We start from the raw sequence: 16,137 nt of genomic DNA, 5'->3' as shown, positions 1-16,137 counted from the left end.
ACAAGATTGATAAACCCCTGGCCAGACTTATCAAAAAGAAAAGAGAAAGGACCCAAATCAACAAAATCATGAATGAAAGAGGAGAGATCACAACCAACACCAAAGAAATACAATTATAAGAACATATTATGAACAACTGTATGCCAGCAAATTAGATAATCTGGAAGAAATGGATGTTTTCCTAGAGATGTATCAACTACCAAAACTGAACCAGGAAGAAAGAGAAAACCTGAACAGACCTATAACCACTAAGGAAATTGAAGCAGTCATCAAAAATCTCCCAACAAACAAGAGTCCAGGGCCAGATGGCTTCCCAGGGGAATTCTACCAAACATTTAAAGAATTAATACCTATTCTTCTGAAACTGTTCCAAAAAATAGAAATGGAAGGAAAACCTCCAAACTCATTTTATCCCCAAACCAGACAAAGATCCCATCAAAAAGGAGAATTACAGACCAATATCCTTGATGAACACGGATGCAAAAATTCTCACCAAAATACTAGCCAATAGGATCCAACAGTACATTAAATGGATTATTCAGCACGACCAAGTGGGATTTATCCCTGGGCTGCAAGGTTGGTTCAACATCCGCAAATCAATCAATGTGATACAATACATTTATAAAAGAAAGAACAAGAACCGTATGATCCTCTCAATAGATGCAGAAAAAGCATTTGACAAAGTACAGCATCCTTTCTTGATCAAAACTCTTCAGAGTATAGGGATAGAGGGCACATACCTCAATATCATAAAATCCATCTATGAAAAACCCACAGCGAATATCATTCTCAATGGGGAAAAACAGAGAGCTTTCCCCCTAAGGTCAGGAACACGGCAGGGATGTCCACTATTCAACATAGTCCTAGAAGTCCTAGCCACAGCAATCAGACAACAAAAAGAAATCAAAGGCATCTGAATCGGCAAAGAAGAAGTGAAACTCTCACGGTTTGCAGATGATATGATACTTTATGTGGAAAACCCAAAAGACTCCATCCCCAAAACTGCTAGAACTCATACAGGAATTCAGTAAAGTGGCAGGATATAAAATCAATGCACAGAAATCAGTGGCATTCCTATACACCACCACCAAGACAGAAGAAAGAGAAATGAAGGAGTCGATCCCATTTACAATTGCACCCAAAACCATAAGATACCTAGGAATAAATCTAACCAAGGAGGAAAAGAATCTGTACTCAGAAAACTACAAAATACTCATGAAAGAAATTGAGGAAGACACAAAGAAATGGAAAAACGTTCCATGGTCATGGATTGGAAGAACAAATATTGTGAAGATGTCAATGCTACCTAGAGCAATCTACACATTCAATGCAATCCCCATCAAAATACCATCCACTTTTTTCAAAGAAATGGAACAAATAATCCTAAAATTTGTATGGAACCAGAAAAGACCCCAAATAGCCAGAGGAATGTTGAAAAAGAAAAGCAAAGCTGGCGGCATCACAATTCCAGCCTACTTCCAATTTCCACTGATGCTCAGTTTTATGATTTGTTTTGTATTCTGGCCTGTTTTAGCAAGAAAAGTCATTTTTCTATTTTACTGTGATTTTATTTTTTAAAAAAGATTCTTACTACTTCATTTTTTCAGGTACATAGTACAGATATGCCATAACTTATTTATCTTTCCCCCCAATGATAAAAACTTAACTCTTCCTGTTTAACTTATTACAGATATTCACATCCTTGGCTGAATATCCTTTTGTGTACTTGAAAGTATCTTATAGGACAGACTTAGGAAGTGGAAATGTTGGATCAATCCGGCATTTAGAACTTTGATTTGACTCCATAAGTTTGCGTCAGCATTGTATAAGCATACACACTTTGAAAATCCCTCACCTCTATACAGTATCAACTTTACTATTCCCCAATCTCAGAGGTAACTATTTGTATTTTCTATTTTTAAAAATTTGCATGTCTGTCTTTATTTTGCTTTAGGCTTTCTGATGACCTTCCTGATAAGTATTGTGAAATTTTACTATAAATACTAGGTCACATTTAATTTTGGTCATGTGTATATATACAATATACATCCTTACCTGCAGGTTTCAGAAGTTTTCCTTGGATATATATTTCTACAGCTTTGCTTACCATAATGCCTGATTCATAAGCACCAGGTCCGCTTTCTAAAAAAAGAAAAACAACAACAGAAAAGGAAAACAGGCCTGTCTAGATACATCAAATAGTGAATTTCTCTTAATAGGTGAATAGTGTTTTGCTGAAGTATTCTAGAATAGAGGTAACAAGGAGGTGTGTAGTCCTCTCTTCCCTCTTTTTTCTCTAAATACCAGGCTCACTGGAGTGTCCGTGAGTTATTCTGAATGAACTGACTTGGGGGTGTGAATTACTCAGCTGGGCTTCATCTACCTTCACAACAAAATGGATACATGCCAAATCTCTGCTTCATGACATTTGCTAAAATAGTGGGGAGGCCACTGAAGTGAAGTGGAAAGATTGTTCTTAGAACCCAAAACGGCCTTTGCATTTTAGAAGACCGAAGTTCCTGGACAAAACTCCAACAAAATTCTCTGAACTTCAGTTTCCCGACTTGTGAACATGAGGATGAATAACACCTCCCCCCAGAGAGGCTCGGGGATTAAATTAGGAAGGTTTTGGGACAGAACCCAAGAAAATATTTTAAAATGTGGGCTATTGATAATTTTCATAAATAATACATTGAACTAAAACTGATTAACTGATGAATTACATTTCCGAAAGTCACTAAACATTCATCACCTATTTGCAGTTTGTGAAACAAAGGATTATCTACATGTGTTTCTATGTATTACACATGCTGTAGATATGCTATCTCTTCATTACTGGCTGGCTATTTCCTGTGTAGGCATTTTACCTCCTCAACTAAATGAATGCTTGTGTCTTTCCAATGTCATGCATAGAGTATATACTGAATAAGGACTGTTCTGAGCAATTAGCTTAAAATGCATGGTTTTGGGGGGGGAAGCGGGTAGGAACAATAATTTATTTAAAAAAAAGGAAACTGAGAATGCTGAGTTCCAAGTAATACTTACTGTTAAAGTAGGGAGCAGTGAAAACATAGTTATCATTATCGAGACTCCTTTTATAGAAGCTGTCCTCATATGTTTCTGGGTTTTCTTGCCAGTTTTCTCCAGCCCTAAGGAGGAAATGGCTCATCATTTTTATTCTCTAATCTGCCTGATAACCTACTTTGCCGTGAACATCGTGAAATTTTACAGATATGCCTACATCTCAGGTATGTCTAAGAAAGTCAGTGGTAATTGATGGTGTAAATGATACTCGTTAATAAGCAATATATCACCATAGAATGATACTGAGAGTCAGAAAAAGCTCTTAGTTTTACTCTGCAGGTAATTATGTACAAGTCAGTTAATAGGTCAGTTAATAGTAATAAGCCTTCCCAGGCCACTTTACAGACTGTTCTGGAGATAAGAGATAAGATCCAATGAAGAACAGTGAAAACAATGAGGCGCTACGAACGTATTGCCAATAGACTATGACCATTATGTTCATTTAGGTACGCTTGTGTCTACAGAGACAAAAAATCTTTTAAATTTTGCAATAAACATCCAAAATATCCAAAAGTATCACTGAATAATCATACAGCATTTTTAAAGAAATAGGGGATTTTTTACTATTGTAAATAGGTTAAGTGACTCCATGTTAATCTAAGAATAAGTTTCTCTACACAGTGGTTTCCTTATCTAGTAATGTAAACATCCTCAGAGTAGTCCTTTGTAATGTACTGATTTCTACAGATCTTACTTGAACTTACTCTTTGGGATAAACTCTGGTAATCCCTCCATCAGTCACAACAAACCGCGCTTTCACTCCCTTGCTAAAACAGAAGACAGAAGAAGGAAATTTTTTATTCCATTTACTCTCGGTAAGATAATAATTTAGGTGTTGACGTAATAATAAATGAGCAATAGTAAATAATAAATGAAATAAAATGAGTTCCTAAAATAAAGGAAGACAAAGTAAATATATCAATATATGTAAACTATGTTTTATTAGTGAAAATATCTGGGAAATGGAGGATTCTCTAGGAAGATACTTCATAGTAAGGAAGAATACAGCTGCATTTTGAATTAGCAGAGATGACAGAGGCAGCAGGACAATCTTACACGTAGAGCCAAGAGTGAACGTTAAGGGAAAGCTTGTGAAGAATGTGACAGTATTTGGTGTCATAAAAACATAAGGCACAAGGTAAGAAGCAACAGGAAGTAAAGTTTCAAGGACCAGCTTCTTCAGACTGGTCAGCTCATCAGTGATCTTGGAATCCATGCCGGAGAGCTTCACCTTTATCCTGAAACTGGAAGTGATGCACTTTGAGAGTAAGACTGATAGGGGTGAGTTCTACGGAGAACAGACGAGGGGCTATGGGGAGAGGAATCGGAAGCCCTAAAGGCAGAAAGAGCAGTTGCTATCATTTCTTAGAAATGGGAAATTAGGAACTTGGGTGTGAAGAAGACAGGGCAACATTGTTAGGAGAAATATTTAGCATTTGGTGACTGACTGGAAATGGAGTCGGGACTGTAAATGAGAACCATAATTGGATTTCTCAATTTATTGACTGGGTGTGCAGTAGTGTTATTAAAAGGTCAATCAAACATTCACTGGAAGCCCCATTCTATCACAAACACTGAAACACAAACACGCCTATTTAACTTGGTTTGTTCATACTGCAGTGTATAAGCAGAGAAAGCTAAGTAAGTGTGCAGGTGTTCGTCCTGACACACGCCCACAACTGCAAATGCAAGTTGTCAACAATTGCAAGATGTTTTTCTCAGGAAATTGTTATTAAAGATAAATGATAAAGTCTAAATTTATGAGGCCTATTTTCCAAATATTTCTCGGGGAAAAGCTAAACTGAAATGCAGAATATATATATATATATATATATATATATATTTTTTTTTTTTTTTTTTCATTAATAAGAACAAATACTCACATGTTTTTCTGCTTACTCCAGTAATTTTGGACAAGTTCATTTGTAAAGCCTGCATCCAGCAAGACTCTATTAATCAAATCCGTGTTACCTAACACAGAAAAAGGATAGCCTGAATTACACCCGCATAGTTTCTCCATTAAGATAATAATGAAACAAATACATTCTCTATTTATAAAAGCAACTTAGAGTGGATAATATTTCTGTGAATTACAAAATATATCCAATATTAATTTTCTCCATGTTTTTTTAATATTGTTCATCTTACCTCCTATTTTTCAGGCTATGGCCAGAATTAATAGAAAAGCCAATTCTAAATGAAAATTATTTTGTAAACTTTAAAATAAACAATGAGGAAATAGCCTTTTTTTTTTTTTAAATAGGTTAGTATGGTGATTCTAAATGATCATAATTTAATGGACAATTTTATATATAAAGATAAAACTACTTAATATGTATAGTTTCCTGTTTGTATGTTTTGGCCAAGGAACTGAATAACTTAACACAGCCCAGCACTATCCCAAGAAGGCTTTTGGAATCTGCTGGTAATGGTGAAAGACCACAGGCTTCAGGTTGTCATTTCTGGAATAACCAAAGAACATCTTAGCCCAAGTTCATAGGTAATGGAGGGGCAGATGGCCATGACCAAGGGTCAATTAATAAACATTCTTGAACAAAAAACGTCACCTTTTCATTTCTCTTGGCTCCTCTGTTCCAAGCCCATGAAACTCTGAATAACCTCCAAGTATATATATACTCTGAAACTTCACATTTTTGATAAAATTTCATTTTACTCAGGTAAGGAATATGGGGTCTTAAATATCTTATTACTGGGGTATTAAATATCCAGAGGTGGGGAGTAGACTGGAAAACATTTTAATTGATATTCTTAAATTTAATATATCTCTCACCCAATTTTAAAGGATCAGCTTAATCCATATTTTAGACTTCATTTTAGGAACTATTTTTATTATAGCAGAAAATGAATCACTTTGAAAAACAGTTCCATTTGAAAAGTGAAAGATACAATTTACTTGCCACAAATCCTTTTAGGTCAAAGAAATGAGACCATTATTCTAATTCATAATATAAATCAATGTTGCAAGTAATTTCATAATTGCATTCATATTTTAATTACACTGTAATTTTAAAATATGCCCCCTGCTGCATGCAATACATCAACAGATTATCAGTACTGAGCTTTACCGTTTTACACACATATAATCTCATTTCTATATTCCAAAATAATGGGGGATATGAAGAAGACAACAGCTTTATAGCAGAAACATTTAGGTAGGCTAATAAATAAAGAGTGAGAATTGTAATTTTACTGACGGATTAAATACTTCCCTAAAAGCAAAATTAAAATAGCCTGAATCCCTTGAAAAGAAACTATTTAGATTTCAATCACTGATACTTTTAGTTCTACACATTATTTGATAGCATGAGCATGATTGAGGAAACTATAAATTTTACAGCTATTTTTTTAAAGATTTTATTTATTAGAGCGTGAACAAGCTGTGGGGAGGAGCAGAGGGAGAGGGGAAGCAGACTCCCCGCTGGGCAGGGAGCCGGCCACTACTCGCTCCTCAGGGCTCTGGGGCTTGATCTACCCATGACTGGTTTTCAGAGTAGCTCATTCTAATTCTGGTAGCTAAAGTGAGCGGTGCTAGGAAGTTCGTTCTTTTTATGAGATAAATTTAAATTTAAGAGATGGCTTCAATTCACTTTTTATAACTGAGGATGTGCTTTAACTCTTCCTGATGGAAAGGAAAATGATTTTAAAAAAGAAAAGCACAGGGGCACCTGGGTGGCTCAGTGGGTTAAGCATCTGACTTCGCCTCAGGTCATGATCCTGGGGTCCTGGGATGGAGCCCCGCCTGAGGCATGAGCCTGGGAGCCTGCTTCTCCCTCTGCCCCTCCCCCCTGCTCGTGTTTTCTCTCTCTCAAATAAATAAATAAAATCTTAAAAAAAAAAAATAAAAGCACAGGAGAAGAAAGAGTGAGGAAGCAGGGAGGAGGAGGAAAGGACATAAAAGTCAGTTACTGTTACTTTTTTTTTTCAAGTTATATTTACTAAGAGATAAATCGATAAAAATATGTTGTATGTTTTCCTCTATATAGCAAGAACAATGCAATGAAAAACCTTCAAAATATTGAACACTATATCTGAAACTAATGATGTACTTTAATTGAATTTAAATAAAATAGAGGCTACGGAGTGTGTGTGTGTGTGTGTGTGTGTGTGTGTATATATATATATATAAAATCAAAATTAAGTTTCTTAAATTTGAAAGGAGCCAAGGTAAGGATACCCTATTTACATTTAAACATTCGCAGGTATCTATTACCTGGCTTTGAAAATGTGATTTTCCTTCACAATGAAATAAAAATTCTTTAATATATAAAAGGCCAAATTGTTATATTTCACCATTAAAAATTTACACCGTAAATCAAGAAGCCAGCACACCAACACACTAATTGGAACCCAGAGTTGACCATGTTGGGCAGAGTGACGGTGATACTAAACAACTATTACAAATCGATCTATACTTACAGGATGGGTTGTTTGGCGTTTTTCTATCAATAAACTCATTGAAATTCAAAAGAAATTCAGTGTTGTTATCTGATATTTTAAGGTCATTGCAGTAATCTCTGAAAAAAAATAAGACATGAGCTATGAAAATCACAACTTTAAAAAAAGTACACAGCCATCAGAGGAAGTGAAAACACTTTCTTTTACTACCTCTATGACTTTGCAAGCTGTTTAATTTCTTATTTCCATTTCCTCCTCTCTATAATGAAACAACACTTTTGAGAATAAGGGCTGAGTAGGGATAATATATATTAAGCACCTACCCTCTGGGCAACAGGTGCTCAATAAATGTTTGTTAGCTTTTGTTGTTCTTAATGCACTATTTTCATTTTATGTTGGAGTTTCCATGTAGAAATTAACAGAGAAAATTTAAAATACTCACTACATACCAAGAATAAACCCATCGTATGGTAACACTTTTATGAGAAATTACTGTTTTAAAAAAATAACCTAGTGAAAAAAAGTGGCACTGATTTACCTATTTGCAAATCTCTTCAATGCCTGGCTTAAGTATGCCTCTACATTCCATCAACGGCAAGATTCTATTTGGGCACATGAAAAAAATGTGTTCTCCTAAAGATATGCAGCTGGAAAAGACAGAATTATACGCTTCTCCAGTGTTGTAGCTATTCTTCTTCCTTTTTTTAATAACATACCAAAACTTGATTACTAGTAATTTCTTGGTAGTTAGTTATAATATGGAATTTGAAACAATGAACTTTTTGTACTGTTACACTAAAATTCAGTGCATTATCTTACACTTTAAATCAATCTGATTTTGTAACATCATGAATTGGTTATTTGGAAAATTTGCAGATCTGCCAAACGATGACACATTTCATTATAAGATTGAAAAATCATATTCATTAATATCATCACACTAGTGTCACCAGATAACTACTGGGAAACACTAAATACAAATTCCCCCCAAATTCTTATTTTTGTGTGAAAGCACAGATTTTGTCATGAGCAACAAACCCTGTTGTTTTCTTCAAAGTAGAAGCCTTCCTTGATTTTTGAGAAAATGTTTATCAAATACCTAAGTCATTCTGTCAAGTAAAATTCTATTTCCTGAAAAAAGCGCAAAGAGCACCTATTTCAGCTCTAAATTCAATCCCACGAGTGCTTTCTTTGAGACAGCCGAGTTACTCTGGTATGCAGCAGAACTCCCATCTTCTTCCCACTGAGTATTAAAAGACATGTACTCGAGGGTAAAGCTTCAATGAACCTAATAATTTTTACTGCTCGTATCAAGGATATTTTAACGTGAGACTGGCTTTTCCCCTGGCAAGAAAGATTACAACAGCTACCAGGAGCCTTTAGTGTTACTGCCTGGATTCCTGCTAAGGTATCAGCTCCTCACGGCTTTTCTACCTGCCAAGGTTGACATGAAGAAGAGAAAAACATTTACTGCTGTTTTAGGAACACAGCTTTGACCTGGTCGGTTCTCTGAAAGGGCTTCTGGAACCCACGGGTTTTGAGACCACTACTTTGAGAACTGCTAACCTAAGTGTTTTGGAAATTGAGAATAAATAGAAAACAACATAAATGTAAGGTTGTCATTATACTAACTAGGTTAATGCAACAGATGGGATAATCAAATATTGAAGACAGACGTGCAATTGTGTAGTGAACATTTTCAGATGCAAGGCCATCACCTAAATAGAAAGCCTCAGACAGTAAAGAGAATGTCAGAACTTCAAAAACAAACAAACAAACAAAACCCCACAAAACTCAGTTCTTAGAAAAATTTAGTTTTGAGGCAGGGTTTAGAAAGGTTGCATGATTTTTACTCATTCATTATTGACAGAGTTAAAATGGACTTCTTCCCACAATTAGCATTTAATTACAGGCTATCACATACTGTTCCTTTCTCCTTCTAACTCATCTTTGAAATGTCTTTTTCATTTCTGAGAAATAGCAGAATTATTCCATTTCTTAGACCTTTCATCCCTTTGCATACCTTCTAAAGGTAGAAACAATGCTCTATACATTTATATTTTACTCAGAGGTACTGTATATTCTTCTGAGATCTTGAAATAGCAAGGAAATTTCCTAATGTGAAATGGGATACTACAACTAATTTACGACAGAGTTCTCCTGAGCAATAAAAATAATCATTCATGTAAAATACTTAATACATGTTAGTTGAATTCATTGGCTTGTCCCACAAGCTGTAACATTTCCCTTCTCTAGTATTTACTCCTTCCCTAAACACATGGGCAAATTCTACTCTTCCAGTCAGACTACAAAAATGGTTCATATGTTAATCCTTGCTGAACTGAATAGTCATTGCTTACAAACTGGGAACTGGAATTCAGAGTTACATTTATCCTCTGAGTACTGGGACTTCTACCCTATTTTCCACACTACCTAAGAGTAAAGCTCAGAAAGCCAGTCTGCTATTCAATAATTGGGAGAGACGAATGAAGAAGTTGCCTAGAGAAAAACACAGATCTGAGATGGAAGGAGAGTCTTATCAATATATCACATCTAATTTCAATCTCTTCTTACACTGTTAATGAATCAACATGTTAACATTCTGTGGGATCTTGTTCTGCCTCTAATATTCTTTCTAGCTGAAACTGGTTTTAGCAGTTTTAAGATGGTCAGTTACTTTTACTGGAAAAAGTGGTAAGATTGTAGGTATTTTTAATAATGGGTTTTAAAATATTCTTTACATATTTATAGATTCTACAGACACCATATGTATTTATTGAGCACCTACTGTGTGCCAGGCAATGGATGGGATGTTGGGTATTGAATGGTGAGTCAAACAGGTTGCTTTACTGGGGAAAGTAAATGACATAAAATGGACCAGTGCTCTAGTAAGGGAAACACAGTATTCTATGAAGCCGTCAGCAAGGATGTCTAATGCAGTGAAAATGGGAAGGAAATTCCTAGATCAAGGAGCTTTGAAGTTGGGGTTCGGGACAGAGTGGGCTGTGTCTGAGTACAGTCCAAAATAGAAGAGAAAATCAGTGGATCGAAAGAGTTAAGAGAGGGGGAAGGAAAAAAAAAAAAAAACCAGCACACATAGGAATCAAGAGAAGTTTAATGTGTTTGGAATTTAGAGCAGAGGTTGGCAAACTTTTTGTTCCAGGGCCAGATAATAAATGATTCAGACTCTATGGGCTATAAGGTCTATGCCACAACTCATCAACTCTGCCTTTGTAGTGAAAGCAGCCACAGACAATACATAGCCAAATGAGTATGGCTGTGTTCTAATAAAACTTTGTATGAAACAGGCAGGCTGCAGGCTATAATTTGCTGGCCCCGGATTTAGAGTATAAGGACCACATTGTAAACTGGGACCCAGTAACAGAGCAGCTGAAAGCTATGATATAAGGTACAGAGCATCACAAGACACTACTGAGCTATTGGTTCATACTTAGCAGAGGAGAAACAAAATTTTATTCACATTCTAGAAACTCTCTCCAGTTCTAGAAATTGAGACCAGACTGGGAAGTAAAGGGGGATTTGGGGAGGTAGGGACATCAAGTAGGAGGCAGCTGTAGTAGCTTAGATCCGAGAAAGCACCAGAGTTTGGCCAATATACTTGAGACTCGTAAAATAAATTCTGTTTGGCAAGACTTGGTGATTGTGTAAAAGTTAGATATAAAGGGAACGGAGCAAAGACAAATGCTTAGGAGACACTGAGTTGAATCACACTGAAGAGATATTCTTGTTAGTTTTCCATAAACATGAATGTCTCCCACTGAAATATGTAGGTAGACATAAAGTCTGGAAATATATTGCTTGATCCTATATTGTAATGTAATGTCAATAAATGACATGCCTCTTTTGTCTCTAGACATTATGGCCATCTTGTGGATTTGGACGGCATCGCCTCAAACTATCGACATCAAATAGATGGGTGGTGTGTCTGCAGACACGGAGTAACAGGAGGCCCTAAGCTACACCTTCACGTAAGCCAACTGCAGAAGAAAAGAAACTCAGGAAAGAGACTGAATGCGCAGCCAAAGGAGGGAGGAAGAAAACCCAAACAGTGTGTCACCAAGGAAGGAGAGGCAAAGAATACTCCAGGAGAGTGGGATCAGCAGTGTCAAACAATGAAGGAAATTGAAGCAGGAGAAGCTACTGAGGGGCAAGGTCACTCCTGAAGCCAAGAATATGCTTTGTTAGCAGAGTTTGGTCAAAAAGTTACATCTATTCCCTATTTTCAAGAACCACCAAAAATTCAGACATCTTTATGCTGAACAAAAATTGGTCTGAGTTACTCTTTAATTTTGTGAGCTGTCTTTGGGTTCTTACAGTAATTTCTTTAAGAAGTATAAAATGTGAGAAATTAATAATACACCATTCTGAATCTTTTCAAGAGTTTAGCCTAGATTAATAGAATTATATTAATTTGATATTATTATATGTGTCTGTTACAGAGTGTAAATTAAGAACCAAGGAACGAAGAAAAACAAAGCTGGAGGCATCACAATTCTGAACTTCAAGTTACATTACAAAGCTGTAGTAATCAAAACAGTATGGTACTGGCACAAAAATAGACACATAGATCAACAGAAGAGAAAACCCAGAAATGAACCCAGGATTATATGGTCAATTAATCTTTGACAGAGCAGGAAAGAATATCCAATGGGAAAAAGATGGTCTCTTCAACAAATGGAGTTGGGAAAACTGGACAGCAACGTGCAAAAGAATGAAACTGGACCACTTTCTTACACTAGACCCAACAATAAATTCAAAATGGATGAAAGACCTAAATGTGAGACTTGAAACCATGTCTCCTGAGGCAAGGGAAACAAAATAAAAAATAAACTATCAGGACTTCATCAAAAAAAAAGCTTCTGCACAGTTAAGGAAAGAAGCACTCAACAAAACTAATAGGCAACCTATGGAATGGGAGATTATATTTGCAAATGACCTATCCAATACAGGGTTAGTATCCAAAATATATAAAGACTTATAAAACTCAACACCCAAAAATGAATAATCCAATTAAAAAATGGGCAGAAGACATGAGTAGACAGTTTTTCCAAAGAAGACATACAGATGGCCAAAAGACACATGGATAAATGCTCAAAATCAATTATCAAAGAAATGTTAATCAAAACTACAATGAGACATCACCTCATACCTGACAGAATGGTCAAAATCAAAAACACGAGAAAGAACAAGTGTTGGCAAGGATGTGGAGAAAGGGGAACCCTCCTACACTGTTGCTGGGAATGCAAACTGGTGCAGCCACTCTGGAAAACAGTACGGGGGTTCTTGAAACACTTAAAAATATAGCTACCTTACAATATAGCGATCTCACTACTAGGTGTTTACCCAAAGAATACAAAAATACTAATTCAAAGAGATACATGCACCCTGATGTTTATAGCAGCATTATCCATAATAGTCAAATTATGAAAACAGCCCAAGCATCCACTGACTGATGAATGGATAAAGAAGATGTGGTATATACACACGAAAGAATATTACTCAGCCATAAAAAAGAATGAAATCTTGCCATTTGCAACAACATGGATGGAGCTAGAGTAGTAGTAGTATGCTAAGCAAAATAAGTCTATTAGAGAAAGATAAATACTATATAATTTCACTCATATGTGGAATTTAAGAAACAAACAAAGGGGGAAAGAAAAAATTGAGAGAGGCAAAGCAAGAAACAGAGTCTTAACTATAGAGAACAAAATGACGGTTACCAGAGGGGAGGTGGGTGTGGGGATGGGTGGGATAGGTGATGGGGATTAAGAAGGGCACTTGTGATGAGCACCAGGCATTGTACGGAAGTGGTGAATCACTATACTGTACACCTGAACCTAATATTACACAGTATGTTAACTGGAATTTAAATAAAAACTTATTAAAAAAAAAAGAACTAAGAAAAAAAATTAAAGAACACTCTTGATTATTGAGTATCAAATAATTACACAAAAATAGCGGTAGGGAGAAAGAGGTATAAGGGTTAGGGAAGGGGGATTATATGAGAAATAAAATTGGGGAAGAGAAAAAAGAATATTAATCTTAAAAATTATATGAGAAAATGTCACTATATTAAAATGCTTTCCCAGAACGTTGTTAGAACATTAAAAATAAATAAATCAATTATGACGTTTAGACATTCTAGCCTTATGTCTACACATACATATATATCTGTAAATATCTCAGTATATCCCCCTGTGTGCGTATATATACACACATACAGACTATGTTTGTATCTGTGTACTCACAAATGCACATACCCAATTCTTCACTAGTGATGGTTACCAGTGTTATTTCCAATAAGAGCAAGGTCTACGTCTGTCTTATTCACTATTATCTCCCTGGAGTCAGAACATCGCTTGGCCTAGGGTAGTTGCTTACTGAGTGAGTGAATGAATAGAATATGGTTTCAGTTTTAAAGTTACTGCTCCCTTTGGTTCCATAATTTGGCATGGGATTAACTCAGAACTGTGACTGAAGGCTTACCTTTCCATAAAAGCTATAAAAAAATAAAATAAAACAAAACCAACCTTGGTGCTATGAACGTGTAGCCAGATTCTTCAAAATTATCCGGCTTCAGTGTTTCAGAATCTGCAAAGATAATGTTACAGGATTAGATAAGCCATCCAGAATACGCATCCTGGGCTTCTATGACGATATGAAGGCATTAGAATGATAACCTAGTAAGAAAAAAATAAAAAGAGTACTTAAATCCTATAAGGTCCTTAATACTGCATAACAGAAATATAAAATCCATTTTAATTTCATAACAAAAATTAGACCAGTTATATCAGAATAATGCTGTCTTAGAAGTTTCCCATTTACTAACCCTACCATAACCAAGGTATCTTTTGTATCAATGTTGCATCAGAGTTATTTCATTTAAAACTTCAACATAAAATTTTTATCAATATTATGGTAAAGAAAATGATTTTAATAAACTCATCAATGCCTTTAGTTAATTAGTAACATTCTTCATATTAGGGTGTGAATTAGTAGGTGGAAGGATAAAAGCACACAAGTATTTAAGCCTCAGAAAAAACCTAAATGTGAAATACATTGCATATGAAAACACAAGCATATTCTTTCCCCCGTTTTTGCTGCTAAGGTTTGAGTGATCATGGAGGAAAATCTAGCAGATGAGAAGCACAGAGGATAATATCCAATAGGAATGGAAATATCAGTGGAAATGTCAAGTGCACTAAACAGAAAGAAATTGAGCAACAAGAAAATACTTGCCCTTCATTTTGCCCTTTTTGGCTGTGAAAATCCATCAGAAAGAGAAAGCAGGGAAACAAAAAAAAGAGGGTAAAGCAAAGGGGGTCACAAACAATATTTTATTCAATGACTTTCTTGAATAAAAATATTGTGCATAGATCAAAGATATATTTATGTACAGCTGTAGTCTGAAAAAAAAAAAAAGACATCTTTTTGAAGACTGGAAGGTATGTCCTGTCCGTTACTACTAGAAAACCCTCGCTGTACTGTGGTGATTTCAAGGGTCTAGTTTGCAAAGTGTTTAACGCAGGTGCAATGGTGACAACGTTAGCCTATATTCAGAAGCATTTACCAACCATCAAAGACCAACTAGCCATCCCCTCCTTTATCAAGTGAAGAACTAGCTCATGCACAGTTGCTGGTTGTTAAAAAGACCATCATATCTATCTATCAAGTGAAAGCATAAATATAAAAGCCTAAATTTAGCACAACGAGAAAAAGGATTGCAGAGAGAAAAAAGAACTGACAGGGGAATGAAAGAAATTATAGTTTACTTAAAGTCAGATGTAAAAGGTAAATACACACACATGCGTGCTTTTTTTTTTTTTTTTTACTTTATCATAACAAAAAATTTAGGTTGTTAGTAATAGCTGATGTATTACAAAGGATATGATGGTCATTTTACTTTACTAAATCTAGTCACCCAAAACAAAGATTACTATTGACTTAAAATACGCACTAATGTTAATAATTACTCCACATTCCAAATGATGCTTTTAAAAAAATAATTCATTTGAGTTACTGAAGACGTTATTAATTTGGAGTATGAGAAGGAAGTTAATTGCCAAACCAAAGCCAAAGACCAATGCAATTTAACTTATTCAAACAAAGTAGATGTGGAGCACAATATTATTCTTGCCAAATGCAAAAAAAAAAAAAAAAAAAGAAAAAGAAAGAGTTAAAGCCTTATTAGCACAGTGCCATGAGTAGAGACCATGTGAAACATTTTGCACCAGCTAGCAGACCCTTAAAATGACAGCAACAGAGAACACAGCACTGCAATGATTCTATGAGCACAAAGCAAGGCAGGGTAGGGTGGTGGGGGTGCCAGTGAGACCGGGTACCTGCTCATATTCTATCCACGTAGAATATTTCTTGTTCCTTGCATGTTTGGAATGGGTTAGAATCATTGCTGTAGATTTGGTAGTAACACCTACTAAAATGTATAGGCCTTGGGCATTCTAAAATCTAGACAAATTTATACATCTGATACTAAGAGATAAATAGACTCTGGGGTCGCTTTCATAGTACTTACATCTGGCCTGAGTTATTGTCTCTTCTATTTTGGCTTTTATATAGTAAAAACTGTAGGTTGGTAATACCAAGGCCAAACTGCAA

At 35.6% G+C, this 16,137-nt stretch overlaps 1 protein-coding gene across 2 annotated transcripts in view; it reads right to left on the bottom strand.

Annotated features, from left to right (window-relative positions):
• CACNA2D1 (calcium voltage-gated channel auxiliary subunit alpha2delta 1) overlaps nucleotides 1-16,137 on the bottom strand; it is a 491,057-nt gene that overhangs the window by 29,769 nt on the left and 445,151 nt on the right. For both annotated transcript variants that reach the window (XM_032402277.1, XM_032402278.1), the window contains exons 22-29: nucleotides 16,055-16,131; nucleotides 14,761-14,781; nucleotides 14,052-14,112; nucleotides 7,522-7,619; nucleotides 4,968-5,055; nucleotides 3,789-3,851; nucleotides 3,046-3,149; nucleotides 2,056-2,142 (exon numbers count right to left, since the gene is read on the bottom strand). In XM_032402277.1, the coding sequence (XP_032258168.1) occupies nucleotides 2,056-2,142; nucleotides 3,046-3,149; nucleotides 3,789-3,851; nucleotides 4,968-5,055; nucleotides 7,522-7,619; nucleotides 14,052-14,112; nucleotides 14,761-14,781; nucleotides 16,055-16,131 (599 nt within the window). The remainder of the gene's footprint in view (nucleotides 1-2,055; nucleotides 2,143-3,045; nucleotides 3,150-3,788; nucleotides 3,852-4,967; nucleotides 5,056-7,521; nucleotides 7,620-14,051; nucleotides 14,113-14,760; nucleotides 14,782-16,054; nucleotides 16,132-16,137) is intronic.

The sequence above is a fragment of the Phoca vitulina genome, unplaced genomic scaffold, assembly GCF_004348235.1.
Source record: "Phoca vitulina isolate PV1807 unplaced genomic scaffold, GSC_HSeal_1.0 scaffold4, whole genome shotgun sequence".
Taxonomy (NCBI): Eukaryota; Metazoa; Chordata; class Mammalia; order Carnivora; family Phocidae; genus Phoca; species Phoca vitulina.
The sequence above is the reverse complement of the archived record's forward strand: the minus strand, read 5'-3'. Positions and strand labels throughout refer to the sequence as shown.